This window comes from Morus notabilis, unplaced genomic scaffold (genome assembly GCF_000414095.1).
Source record: "Morus notabilis unplaced genomic scaffold, ASM41409v2 Scaffold1615, whole genome shotgun sequence".
NCBI classification, from domain to species: domain Eukaryota; kingdom Viridiplantae; phylum Streptophyta; class Magnoliopsida; order Rosales; family Moraceae; genus Morus; species Morus notabilis.
In genome coordinates, this window is record NW_010366582.1 from 179,840 (window position 1) to 194,798 (window position 14,959).

Below are 14,959 nucleotides of genomic sequence, written 5' to 3' on the forward strand. Positions count from 1 at the left end.
GAGAGCTGGGCGTAGAACGAGAAGGTTAAGGTAATCCCAACGAGAGAGAGCAAGTTCAGAAAAAGATGACGCCTCCATTGGGACGACAACCTGCGAAAGTTTCAGGAATGAGGTTCGGTTTGGATTTGGCTTTTGAGCTTGCGAGTTGGGCGCAATGGCCCAATAGTTGTGGCTAGAGATCTGGGCTTAGTTATGGCCCTCCAGGCCCGTCGCGGGATCCACGAATCGGCACCGCCGCGTGCGGACAAAGTACGACAATGGCAACGGCGGAGGCGTGAGGGAGACGGGGATCTCGCGTCGACGCTGCAGAGGGGAGATCGTCGTCGCTACCGGCGATGGAAGGGAAAAGAGAGACGGCCGAAGAAGAGAAATTTTGATGAAAGAGACCGGAAGAAAATAGAAATCGGGGATCTAGACCTTTTTTTTTTCATAACAAAAAAACTACTGACGTGTATCTTATGTGTTAAAAAATGGACCATATTTTAATTTACGTGTACATTTTAATTTTTTTTCTCTCAAAACTGAACAGACCCTCACCCCGACTGACCTTTTTTTTTTTTGGAAGAAGAGAAATTTTGATGAAAGAGACCGGAAGAAAATAGAAATCGGGGATCTAGACCTTTTTTTTTTTTATAACAAAAAAATTACTGACGTGTATCTTATGTGTTAAAAAATGGACCATATTTTAATTTACGTGTACATTTTAATTTTTTTTCTCTTAAAACTGAACAGACCCTCACCCTGACTGATCCTTTTTTTTTTCTTTTTCCTTCCATGCCCAGACCCCCTTTCCTCTCTCTCTCTCTCTTTCGGTTCTCACCGACCACCCCCAATGTTGAACGACCTTCCCCAAACGCCGACCGATCCTCACGAACACCGACTGACCATCCCGAACGCCGATCGACCCTCCAGAACTCTGACCAGACCAAGAACCGACCACCAAACTAAGAACAGACCAAGAACCGACCACCAGACCAAGAACAGACCAATAATCAACCAGCAAATTAAGAACTGACCACCAGACCAAGAACAGACCAAGAACCGACCACCAGACCAAGAACAGACCAATAATCGACCAGCAAATTAAGAACCGACCACCAGACCAAGAACAGACCAAGAACCGACCACCAGACCAAGAACCGACCACCAAACTAAGAACATACCAAGAACCGACCACTAGACCAAGAACTGACCACCAGACCAAGAACAGACTAAGAACAGACCAAGAACCGACCACCAAACTAAGAACAGACCAAGAACCGACCACTAGACCAAGAATTGACCACCAGACCAAGAACAGACTAAGAACAGACCAAGAACTGACTGACCAGACCAAGAACAAACCAAGAACCGACCACCAGACCAAGAACAGACCAAGAACCGACCACCAGACCAAGAACAAACTAAGAACCGACCGACCAGACCAAGAACAGACTAATAACAAACTCTAATAAAACATTAAAAACATACATTTTTACATATATTTTAATTTTTTGGGTATGAATAACCATTGTAATTTATAAAAGAGAAAAAAATTTGGTAAAATAAGAAAAAACCAAGAACAGACCAAGAATCGACAACACTTAATCAAGAATAGACAATGATGTTTTTTTTTTTAGAAAGTTTCAAACTAGTCCCGAAGATTGGAGAGACATTTAATTTATAAAAGATAAAAAAATTTGGTAAAAAAAGAAAAAACCAAGAACAGACCAAGAACCGACAACACTTAACCAAGAATAGACAATGATGTTTTTTTTTTTGGAAAGCTTCGAACTAGTCTCGAAGATTTTAGAGACATTTAATTTATAAAAGAGAAAAAAATTTTGGTAAAAAAAGAAAAAATCAAGAACAGACCAAGAACCGACAACACTTGACCAATAATAGAGAGTGATGTTTTTTTTGGAAAGCTTCGAACTAGTCCCGAAGATTGGAAATACATTTAATTTATAAAAGAGAAAAAAAATTTGGTAAAAAAAGAAAAAATCAAGAACAGACCAAGAACTGACAACACTTGACCAAGAATAGACAGTGATATTTTTTTGTTTGGAAAGCTTCGAACTAGTCTTGAAAATTGGAGAGACATTTAATTTATAAAAGAGAAAAAAATTGGTAAAATATTAAAAAACCAAGAACAGACTAAGAATAGACCAAGAACCGACAACACTTGACCACGAATAGACAATGATGTTGTTTTTTTTTGGAAAGCTTCGAACTAGTCCCGAAGATTGGAGAGACATTTAATTTATAAAAGAGAAAAAAATTGGTAAAATATTAAAAAACCAAGAACAGACTAAGAATAGACCAAGAACCGACAACACTTGACCACGAATAGACAATGATGTTGTTTTTTTTTGGAAAGCTTCGAACTAGTCCCGAAGATTGGAGAGACATTTAATTTATAAAAGAGAAAAAAATTGGTAAAATATTAAAAAACCAAGAACAGACTAAGAATAGACCAAGAACCGACAACACTTGACCACGAATAGACAATGATGTTGTTTTTTTTTGGAAAGCTTCGAACTAGTCCCGAAGATTGGAGAGACATTTAATTTATAAAAGAGAAAAAAATTGGTAAAATATTAAAAAACCAAGAACAGACTAAGAATAGACCAAGAACCGACAACACTTGACCACGAATAGACAATGATGTTGTTTTTTTTTGGAAAGCTTCGAACTAGTCCCGAAGATTGGAGAGACATTTAATTTATAAAAGAGAAAAAAATTGGTAAAATATTAAAAAACCAAGAACAGACTAAGAATAGACCAAGAACCGACAACACTTGACCACGAATAGACAATGATGTTGTTTTTTTTTGGAAAGCTTCGAACTAGTCCCGAAGATTGGAGAGACATTTAATTTATAAAAGAGAAAAAAATTGGTAAAATATTAAAAAACCAAGAACAGACTAAGAATAGACCAAGAACCGACAACACTTGACCACGAATAGACAATGATGTTGTTTTTTTTTGGAAAGCTTCGAACTAGTCCCGAAGATTGGAGAGATATTTAATTTATAAAAGAGAAAAAAAATTTTCGTCAAATATTAAAAAACCAAGAACAGACTAAGAACAGACCAAGAGCAGACCAAGAACCGACAACACTTGACCACGAATAGACAATGATGTTGTTTTTTTTTTGGAAAGCTTCGAACTAGTCCAAAAGATTGGAGAGACATTTAATTTATAAAAGAGAAAAAAAAATTTAGTAAAAAAAGAAAAAACTAAGAACAGACCAAGAACAGACCAATAACCGACAACACTTGACCAAGAATAGCCAGTGATGTGTTTTTTTTTTTTTTTGGAAAGCTTCGAACTAGTCCCGAAGATTGGAGAGACATTTAATTTATAAAAGAGAAAAAACATTGGTAAAATATTAAAAAACCAAGAACAGACTAAGAACAGACCAAGAACCAACAACACTTGACCAAGAATGAATAGACAATTGTTTTTTTTTTTTGGAAAGCTTCGAACTAGTCCCGAAGATTGGAGAGATATTTAATTTATTAAAGAGAAAAAAAATTGGTAAAAAATGAAAAAACCAAGAACAGACCAAGAACATCTTGGTCTGTTCTTGGTTTTTTCTCTTTTTACCAATATTTTTTTTCTATTTTATAAATTACAATGGTTATTAATACCTAAAAATCAAAAAATATGTAAAAATGTATGTTTTTAATGTTTTATTAGAGTTTGTTATTGGTTTGTTCTTGGTCTGGTCGGTCGGTTCTTGGTCTATTCTTGGTCTGTTTTTGATCTGGTGGTCGGTTCTTGGTCAGTTCTTGGTCAGTTCTTGGTCTGTTCTTGGTCTGTTCTTGATCTGGTGGTCGGTTCTTGGTCGGTTCTGGTCTGTTCTTGATCTGGTGGTCGGTTCTTGGTCTGTTCTTGGTCTGGTGGTCTGTTCTTGGTCTGTTCTTGGTCTGTTCTTGATCTGGTGGTCGGTTCTTGGTCTGTTCTTGGTCTGGTGGTCGGTTCTTGGTTTGTTCTTGGTCTGTGGTCGGTTCTTGGTTTGTTCTTGGTCTGGTCGGTCGGTTCTTGGTCTGTTCTTAGTCTGTTCTTGGTCTGGAGGTCGGTTCTTGGTCTGTTCTTGATCTGGTGGTCGGTTCTTGGTCTGTTTTGGTCTGGTGGTCGGTTCTTGGTCTGGTCGGTCGGTTATTGATGACGTGGAATAGCTGATGTGAAAGTTGGCCTATTTACTCAATTTATTTTTTTGTGATTTATTTACTTAAAAACACTTTTTACTTAGTCTATTTATACAAAGGGTCCGCCGAAGAAAGAGTGGATGAGGGAAAAGGATATATTCGTCACTTTTTAGGCACAAAATTGGGGATTATGGGTCAGATTTAGGATTAGGTCGGATAGGAATTTTATTTTATTTTTCATAAACAGGTTATTTATTTAATCACAAGTTAATTAGAGGTTTAATAGAAATAACTAGTAATTTAAGGAAAACATGAACGTAGATGTTTCAGATAAAATAATAGTGATTAACTCCAATATCCTCCTCTCAAAAGTGGTAGCCAACCTAATTAACTCTAAAAATTAGAGCCAATTTCACAAATGGTATTTGAACGCTAGTCGTGTTCACAAATTAGAGCCAATTTCTTATTATTTTTTTTAAATTTGTCAAACGCTATTCGCCATTTTTTTGAGTCATTACTGTCTCAAGCATACCTATGCCAACCCGGGTTATCTATTATTTATGCATCATGTTGACCCACGGCAGCACGGCTTATCTTTATATTCTTGTCGTGTCTAATAGCAAACTAAAAAGATTTAAGAATCTTTAAGGATATGTTTTTAGCAAGCCGTCTGCATTTTTAATTTTGATAAATTATTTTCTTAACTTATAAAATTGTAATAATATGTCTCATTTTAACGATAATTGTGTTAAATTAATGTTAAAAAAACATATTCAATGAAAATTTTCAACATCTTAATTTAAATATAACACACATTTTATAATTTTTAAACTTTTAATCCCTTAAATCTAATAAAAATTTAAACAAATTTAACAAAATAAAACACATTATAATAACTTTATAAATTTAAAAAATTAATTGTTAAAATTAAAAATTTAATGAGTAATTTACTAAACCACACGACAAACTCAAGATGCAATCATACTAAAAACCTAAAAAAAATTATATAAAATATTTTCTCTTTTTTTTCCCTCACATCTTTCCATCAAATTTTATTTTCTTTCCCAGAATGTTTACTTTTCTCTCTCCTAAGTTACTTTTTTCCTTTTTACACAAGACCATCAATCTCTTAAAATTATTAGATTTTCTAATTTAAAATATGAGAGTCTATACGGGTGAGATTCTTATAAAAAAATCTATATCGATCTAACTTTAATTAAATTTATAAATATTCATATTAAAAATTTATAACAAATTATACACAATTATTTTTTTAAAAATTTAACCGTTAAAAAATTAATTTAACAGTCAAAATAAAATATTCTATCAATAAATTTTTTTTAAAGGTCTTACAGTAAAAAAAAAAAAAAAAAAAAAAAGTCCGAAAATAAATACAAATAATTTAAAATCACCAATGAAGATAGCCATAGGAGAAACATTGAAATCACCGCGAGTCGGCATATATTTACACCCAAAGAAGCCCCCGTCTCTGTTCTTCCTACTAGATTAATAATTTCTAGATACCTCGATAACTTCTTAAGAAAAAAAAAAAAAAGTGAGGAGAGAAAAATCTAAGAAAATGGAAATTGGGCAATTACCAGAAGAGTGTATCTCCCACATAATCTCCTTCACATCTCCTCGAGATGCGTGCAGGTCGTCGTTGGTGTCTCCTCTGTTCAGATCAGCTGCGGATTCTGATGTCGTTTGGGAAAAATTTCTGCCTTCTGACTACAAAAACTTCATCTCCCAATCAGTGTTGATCCCTGAAACGACACTCAATGCGATGCGCAAGAAGAGACTCTATTTCCATCTCTGCTACAATCCCATCACAATTGGCAACGGTAACATGGTAATTAAATATAAAAGCATTGACTTGTGATATTAAATTTTAGTGTATTTGATTTCTTTTTTATTGTTTTTTTTTTTTTGTGTGAAACTTTTGTAGGAGATTTCCAAGTATAGCTGTAATAACAATTATGTTGTTAACGTTGATGTGCAAGCAATTGATATTTTTGTGACGATCATCTTTGGCTTTGTTCAATGTTAGTGTGGTGTTTTTTTCTGCGATGTTTGGCTTTAGCGCATGTTGCGTCTTATGATGATAACCTTTGTTTTTTTTTTTTTGGGTTTTTGTTTTTGTTTTTGAAATAACAAATAAACAAAAGAACGTATGATATCCTAAAAGAGATTAGGATTCATTTTTTTAGTTTAAATCATGTTTATCTCATTATTATTTAGAATTTCATAATCTTTGGTTTTTTTCATTTTTGAGAAAATTACATATATTTTGTCATGATTTTATGAAAATATATTAGTTATGTGATTTTAAATAATTAAATATCATTATGACTTTTTATTTTTTTTCTATTAATTAAATGATAATTATCTTTTTTTTTATAACAGCGGTATAAATAATATTTTTTACTCTTTTGGGTGGTATTTTTTTGTTTTTTCCCTTCATTTTTGGTGTGATTGTCTTTTCTTCATCATTTGAAATTTGACGCATATTGCATCTTATCATGTGATTTTTTTAATAAATAACAAATAAGAAAATAAAGGGTATGGTATCCTCATAGAGATTAAGGGTAATGTTTTTATTTTAAGATTTTATTTATCTTTTATATTATATAAAATTTATTTAATTTTATCTTATTAGTTGGGTTAAATTTGTAAATAGGTTTAGCTATTATAATTTCCTTAGAGAACGGTTAATGAATGATTATTGAGATTATTGCTTTTTTTATTCTCCAGTTCTTGCTCTCTCTAGTCCTCTGTTTTCTCTAATTTGTTTACGTTTCTCTTTATTTAGGCTCCGTTCATTTCGCTGATTCGAGTTTAGAATTCGAGTTTTTCTACAGTAAAAAGCTCTCACAAACAATCACATCTAATTTTTTTGTTACAGTAAAAAACTCTCACATAAAGTCACATCTCAACTCGAATTTTAAACTCGAATCAGCGAAGTGAACGGGGCCTTAGTGGCTCTACTTCTCTAGTTCTGTTTTTATATCTATCTTTTCTATCTTAGTCTTACCATAAGACTCTTATGTTATAATCACCTTTGCCAAATGCGATTCCTTGTCTTAGATTAGGGTGAATTGGCAAGAAGTATCGGTGAAATGAATTGTTGATAAGCATTAAAGATATTTTACAATTAAAGTAGAAAGGTGTGATTTGTTCTTTATTCCATATTGTTTTCCATGTCTGATGAATGAGGAACCAATATTTTTTGATCCAGAGCTTCTCAATAGATAGACAAAGTGGAAAGAAATGTTTTGTGGTCGGAGCAAGAGGGCTCTCAATTGCATGGGGGGATACACCACAATATTGGAAATGGACTTCTCTACCTGAGTCTAGGTAAGCTTTCTCACCGCTCTTTTATTTATGGAGCACTTCGTACAGAAAATTTTCTTAAGAAGGGAGAGAAACTACAACCTGTTTTTTTTTATAGACACAGAATAAATGCAATTTATAATGCGCTGAATAATGGACAAATCAGTATATATAATTAAATTCTGAGCTTTTTTATTACATGGGATCCAACGGTTTGGCTTGTCGCGCTGTGGGGGGACTTAAAACAGAAAATGAAACTGACTATACTTATAGAACTTGGAACCTATGAATGCTATGGCTTTTCATACTTTAGTATAGCTACTCTATATGCGTAACTTAACTCATGGATAATAGGTTCCCTGAAGTGGCTAAGCTCAAGTGTGTATGGTGGCTTCACATCATTGCAAATGTAGACACCAGAATTTTGTCCCCGCAAACGACTTATGTCGCTTGCCTTGTCTTCAAGCTCGCAGAACGCAACCACGGGTTTGCAGATAGACCAGTTGAGCTGCGTGTTGATTTCGAAGGAAGAGCGAGCGGGGAAGGACTCAGCGTGCTCCTAGATTCTCGGAGAAACATGGCTCTTATACCTCAAGACCGGGGAGATGGGTGGAAGGAGGTTGAGATGGGTGAGTTCTTCAATGAAAATGGAGAGGATGGTTCGGTTTTGTGTAGTCTAAAGGAGGTTGACAATTACCACACTAAGTCTGGCCTCATTATAGAAGGAATTGAGATTAGGCCTAATGTTGGAATGTAAAAGAGATATATGGCCAGTTTGAGGTTGCTATGCTTTTAAAATAATTGATGTACTTTTAATAGAAATACTTCTTTTTACTTAAAGTAAAAGAAGAAGCAAGAGTAAAATCTAAAAGTTACATATAAGAATTTAAAAGTTGCATTAATTTGTGTGTAAAGTGTTTTTGTACACTTTTACCGAACGCTATAGTTGCATCGTTTTATTGTGTAAAGTACTTTTCAGTGTTTCAAAAGTAATTCCAAACACACTCATAAAGATGCCTTTACAAGTTCTCTCTCTTTTTCTTCTTTTGCAGTCTACATGTATTTGTTTGCATGGATACTAGCTTTTTTTTTTTTTTTTTTTTGGCAGAAAATATGTATTTGTTTTAAACGAAATTCAGTTGTGTAATTTGATTTGACTTCCTTGGCCTCTGCGAGCTATTTGTAATGTTTTCACTAATTTTTTAGTATATTCCTTCATTAAGCATTTTATATCAGTTTCTAAAGTACAACAGAAGATACTTGAGGGATATTGTTCATTACTTAAGTGTTTCCTTGAGACTATGTTTATAAAATTCTTTTTATTTTTTATTTTATTTTATTTTTGTTGTTTGCTCAAGAACTGTCCACCTTCGTTATTTTTTAACCTGGTTTATTTTATTAATTGAAAATTTTCATCAAAACACTAGTACTTAAGACGTGCCACATTAATTTTCATGACTGACTCTTAGTAAACTAAATTTTGTGAAAATTTCTAATCAAAGCACTAGCACTTGAGGTGCCTCGTTGATTTTTCTAACTTAGTAAACTATATTAATTGAAGATTTTCATCAACGCACTAGGGTGACACACCGATTTCTCTAACTTAGTAATCTAAATTAAGTGAAACTCTATTATGAACTCTACTGAGCAGTAAGATGGGTCTACATTTTGCATCTCTCATAGGAAAAACACGTGCATCCTGCTATATAATCCAAAATGAAAAAAAAAAAAGAAAAAAAACTCCAGTCAACTGTTGACTTTAAAGTCCCGTTTTCAACTTTTCTTAGCAAGAAAGAAAAGTTCAATATATATATATATATATATATTGTAGAAAATACCAAGTACTACAACTATAAATGGCCCAAAAAAACTATAAATGGCATCTGTGGACACCCATTTACACCCTACTGTGCTTTTGTCTTGCGGCAGCTCCACCAAACTCCGGGTATTGTTTTGTTTAAGAGCACGCATAGTATGGCAGCTTTCCATTCCGGAACACTTAGATCCTCCTCCATTGACCCGGGAATTACAACACTTGACAAATTCGCAGTAAAAACACGGAAAGAAGGTGACAGATTAGAATAGGAAACAAACTTGGAAATGGGATGTTGATTAGGAGCTATTGGCACATCTAGATGAAGATTAGGGGTTGGACTTTGGTTACTTTTGAGATTACCTGAGATAATTGGAGAGTGAGATTACCTGAGATAATACTGGTTCATTTTGTTGTAGTTAGTTCATTGGTGAATTGGTCGGTTCTGGCTCTGTTGGTGCAGGTAGTGACAGCGTGTTGATGCCGGGTTTGGTAGGAATTGCTGGTTCCTGATCTAGTGTATCAATGATGTACGACGAACAAGCTTCTTGGTCACTCTTCTCCCCCTGAAGCGTAGTTGGAGGGTAAAATGGAGTGTTCTAAAAAAAAGTCAAATCTCAGGAGACACATATCTTCTTACTTTGTGGACAGTAGCATCGATAACCCTTCTGAGTTGGAGAGTAGCCAGTGAAAATAGTTTTGATTGCCCTTGGGTCAAGTTTGGTTGGGTTGTGAGAGTGGACACGGATAAAGGCTGTACAACCGAAAGTTTTTAGTGGAAGGGAATTTAAGGTTGAAAGTTGTGGATATTGTTTGGTGAGAACAGATAAAGAGGGCTGGAAATTTAGGGTTCGGCTAGGTAAGCTGTTGATGAGATAGGTAGCTATTAATATAACATCTCCCCACAAGTATTTTGGGACATTCATACCATGATAGCACGAGGTGCTTCCGACAAATGCTGATTCTTCTGTCTCCGAGACTCCATTTTATTGTGGAGTGTCAACACATTAACTTTGATGAATGATCCCATTTTGTAATAGATATTCTCTCTGATAATGGATTGAAAATATTCTCTTCTATTGTCGATTCGTAGCACATGGATATTTGTCTGAAATTGGGTTTGAATCATATTTTTGAAATTTTTTCACACTTGGCGTGTCTCTGATACCTATGTAATCTGTGTATGATCATCATCAATGGACGTAATGAACCATTTTTTACCATTTGAGGCTGTGACTTTGGACGGCCCCAAATGTCACTGTGGATTAGTGAAAAAGGTTGGACAGTGTATATGGTTTTAGATGAAATGGCACTCGGGTATGTTTTGAAAGCTGACATATCTCACATTGAAACGAAATAGAATTTTCACCCAAATAATGAAGGTAACAAAACGGCTCAAATATGAGAAGTTGGGGTTATGGTGCCACAATATTATTTCCGTAGTACTAGAAACAGAAAAAGACTTAACACCAGACACAAGAGCTTGTCCACTCTCTTTATTTTCGTCCTCAAAGAAATAAAGTCCATCATGAATTTAGCAACACAATTATTAGCACGAGTAATTTTGCTAACATTGCATTTTAAGGTTAACATCCTTAAGATTCTAACCGTCTGCAATTTTAGTAGGGGTGTTAATAGAACAAGGAACGTAAGAATGAAAGAGATTGTAACAACCTATCATATGATCAGAAGCGCGTGAATCAATGATCCAAGGTTCCTTAGAATTAACTTAAGAACCTCTAACTTCATTGAGATTTCTGTTGAGACCTGCAAGAAAATCAAATACACGCTCTTTTTCAAGAACCCATCGCTGTTTTACGCTGCCCTCGACACATGTAGAAATAGAATCTTCTTCGAGAAATAAGTCGAGCTCCTACCATAGATCTTGTAAATCAGAGAAATATTGTATAAAGGACTGAGATCCTTTCTTTCAATTTTGACTGCAGTTCAAAAACTCGTGAAGCATTCCCGAGATCAGAGCACATCCTTCGCCTTAAAGAACATTTTGGCTCCATTGAGTTAATGAGCCATGAGAGAACGATGGAATTCTCAACCTGCTATGTTTTGTATGTCGGATCGGTTGTCGCTGGAGCTTTAATTTCTCCGATGATGTATCCCAATTTTCCTCTGCCACAGATGACAATCTTAATGGATCAGGCCCCCTGCAAGTAATTCTTGCCATCAAGTTTGTGGGCTGTAATCTGGAGTGAACTTGACTAACTATATGACCATGCTTCTAAAGCAAGTACAATGTTTACAAGTTCAACTTATCTGTAGTTTCCATAGCGATTTCATTCATATGGAAAATTGTTGTGGATTCTTTAGTTTCATAAAAATCAACGGTTTCAACTTATGGAATTATCGTTGGATAATTTCCTTGAAATCTACATCGAGAACTAATTTTTACAATAGTATTAGAAATATATCAACAAAATTGTCCTTCCATGGTTATGATAATTATGTAAACATATTGTTGTTACTTGTTAGTGATAATATCTTTTTTATTAACAGGTTCACTGAAGTGGCTAAACTCATTGTTGTATGCTGGCTTGACATTAAGGGAAAGATGGAAACTAAACTTCTGTCTACACAAACAATTACGTAGCTTATTTTGTCTTTAAAGCTAGCAGAAGACAGATTCGGGTTCAATCGAATTCCTGTTCAATTCCGCATCGATTTTGAAGATCGAGAAAATGGAGAAGGGACCAGGATCGTCCTAGATCCTTCGAGAAACAGAGATGGATGGAAGGAGATTGAGATGGGGGAGTTCTTTAATGAACATGGAGATGATGGGTCGGTGGATGATTACAATTCTAAGTCTGGTCTCATTGTAGAAGGAATTGAGTTTAGGCCTAAAGCTAGTACACAAGAAATAAATAGGACATCAGGGGTGAGCGCAATGCGGTTTGGGCGGTTATTTATGCAAAATATTCGCCAAACCTCAAGTGCGGTTAAAGGAATTTTTGTTTACCGCGGCCAAAAAAGCTAACTAAATAGCTACACCAATATTATGTGGTGTGATGTTGTATGGTACGTGGTTTATTTAGGTTTAAATCACATCTAAGAATTTTTCTTCTTGCTTGAACGACAATTTATGTTATGTTAAATGTTGTTAGTCTTTAAGGCTAAGAAGAAAGCTTCACTATGCCAATTTTTTACATTGGTCTAATTGTATGTTTGGGATTTGAGAGTGATGTAATGTTAATAAACTTTGTTCTTTGTGCTTTGATATTGAAATGACAAGTTCCTCTTCAGATATTGCATGTACTCTTGGTCTAACCATTTCTGTTTCCACTATTCCTATCATACATAAAACAAGTGCTTTTTTGTTCCATGGGTTTGAGTTACGGTTCAAACCTTTTTGCTACTGAATGCATATACGGAAAAGTTGACTCCTAGCTCTGGAACCTGTGGGGTTGCTCCAAGATATCATTTCTTTCTCGTCTACTTAGGGGGGTGGGTGTGGACACACATGCGCGGATTACAGATGAAGAGTACTGACGACATTTAGGGATCGATGGGCAGGTTAATGGTCCTAAGAGAGGTAGCGACCATTCTCAAGAACCAAAAAGACTGAGCTGAGAGAAGCCTTATGAGTCACTGAAACGACGGCAGTAGGATCCTTGATCTATCAATAGAGGGAGCAAAAAACGAGCTTTGCTCTCAGATCATTATAACCCAGTGCAAATGAGAGGAAAATGAAAGGAAAGATAGAACAACTCTCTGATTCGACATTCATTACTGGTATATCCTCCTCGTTTTACATATTGACGTAGTTAGCTTATTGAGATTCTATGATTCCGTTTTTCGTTCAATATTAAACTATACACATTGTCGTTTGAAGGTGGTTGTCGTGTTCCAAGTTGTGTGGTTTACGAATTACAATTGATTTTTTTTTAAATATTTTTATCGTTCTCGATGTTGCTCTGCTCCTATCCTCAGTTTGTTTGTTTCTTTTTCTTTTTTTAATTCATGTTCCCTTTTGATAGTTATTGTTTAATTTTGGATGATTATCGGTTACAAAAATTGTTGTCAAGGTGAACGTTGATGCTGCGATCAAACCCCACCTTGTTTTTATTGGCGTCGGCATGTGCATTAGGGACGATATATGGGAGTGTGCTGGGGGGTAGTGGCTGTACAGACTTTTGGTAAATTCTCTCCCTATATGGCGGAGTGTCTATCGGTTAGAGAGGGTGCTCGCTTTGTTATTGATGGTGGTTTAACAATAACAAACCGAAGTCTTTATAACTTAATTTGAACAGAAAACTATACAAAACTAAACTCGTAAAATTCAATCTAAAAACTAAAAAAAAAAAAAACCAAAAAAACTTAAAACACTAAAAACATCACATTCTTCTATGTGTCTTTCCGTCATGCCATATGAATATATGCACGAGTATGTATATATATATATGATCCGGGCAGGAGAGCAATTCTCCTATCCTCTTCTCGCCCCTGATTAGTGCTGAAACTTTAGACGGACCGCAAACGACTACCGAAAAGTCTGAATTTTTACCCGAGTACCGAACCCGAACTGCCCAAAAATTCGGGTTGCCCGACCCGAATTTCACCATGGACGGGCTTCGGGCAAGAGGTGGCTGCCCGTGCCCGGTCGGGCTGCCCGATGCCCGACCGGCTGCCCGAATTTTCAAACTTTTTTTATATTATATTTTTATATTGTATAATTTGTATTTGTATAATTATAATGTCTACAATTTGAAATTTGAAATGAACAATATATATATATGATCCGGGCAGGAGAGCAATTCTCCTATCCTCTTCTCGCCCCTGAAACTTTAGACGGACCGCAAACGACTACCCAAAAGTCTGAATTTTTACCCGAGTACCAAACCTGAACTGCCCAAAAATTCGGGTTGTCCGACCCGACCCAAATTTCACCATGGACGGGCTTCGGGCAAGAGGTGGCTGCCCGTGCCCGGTCGGGCTGCTCGATGCCCGACCGGCTGCCCGAATTTTTAAACTTTTTTATATTATATTTTTATATTGTATAATTTGTATTTGTATAATTATAATGTGTACAATTTAAAATTTGAAATGAACACACGAACTATATAAAAAAAATTATTTCTTCATTGATTTTTAAATTTGTAATTCATAATTGTCTCGTTAAAAACCTTACCAAGAAAAACCCAATTGGGATAAAAACTTAGTAAGGAAAAAAGAGTGCAATCATTATAGGACGAATTACAAATTTGACGAACTTACAAAATCTTCACAAGATTACAATAACACTATACAAATTAGAAATTACAAAGTAAATAAATATTTACAAATTACAATAATAAAATTTAATTTGAAGCAGAATGATCATCTTGAAAATTAAAAGTTAATATATTAAACTCGTCGATCCATTCTTGGCTTACCGGTGAGATTGTATCGTGTAAGCGTTGGTCAGAACGATCCCAATCCTTGATACACACCAAAGCTTCAACAATATCCTGTTGCAATGCGTTTATCCGTTAGTCAAGTATTTGGCCAGTTGTACTGAATGCTTGTTCAGCTGCAACAGTGGAGACCGGGATTGAAAAAATATCCATTGCCAGTCGTGTTAGGATTAGCCAAGTTAATGCTCGTGCCCTCCACCACTGAACCAAATCAAACATTTCACTATTGTGTACAACTAAGCCCTCACTCAGGTACGCCATTAACTCGTTGAATC

At 35.1% G+C, this 14,959-nt stretch overlaps 1 protein-coding gene and 1 pseudogene across 1 annotated transcript; both read left to right on the top strand.

Annotated features, from left to right (window-relative positions):
- Window positions 1–5,595: 5,595 nt before the first annotated feature.
- On the top strand, window positions 5,596–8,406 carry LOC21390783 (F-box protein PP2-B10). The gene is made up of 3 exons (XM_010110748.2): window positions 5,596–5,985; window positions 7,372–7,490; window positions 7,821–8,406. The coding sequence occupies exons 1-3, from the start codon at window positions 5,716–5,718 to the stop codon at window positions 8,221–8,223; spliced, it is 792 nt and encodes a 263-aa protein (XP_010109050.1). The 5' UTR covers window positions 5,596–5,715; the 3' UTR covers window positions 8,224–8,406.
- A 2,913-nt stretch (window positions 8,407–11,319) lies between these two features.
- LOC21390784 lies at window positions 11,320–12,268 on the top strand (annotated as a pseudogene).
- The last annotated feature ends 2,691 nt before the right edge of the window (window positions 12,269–14,959 follow it).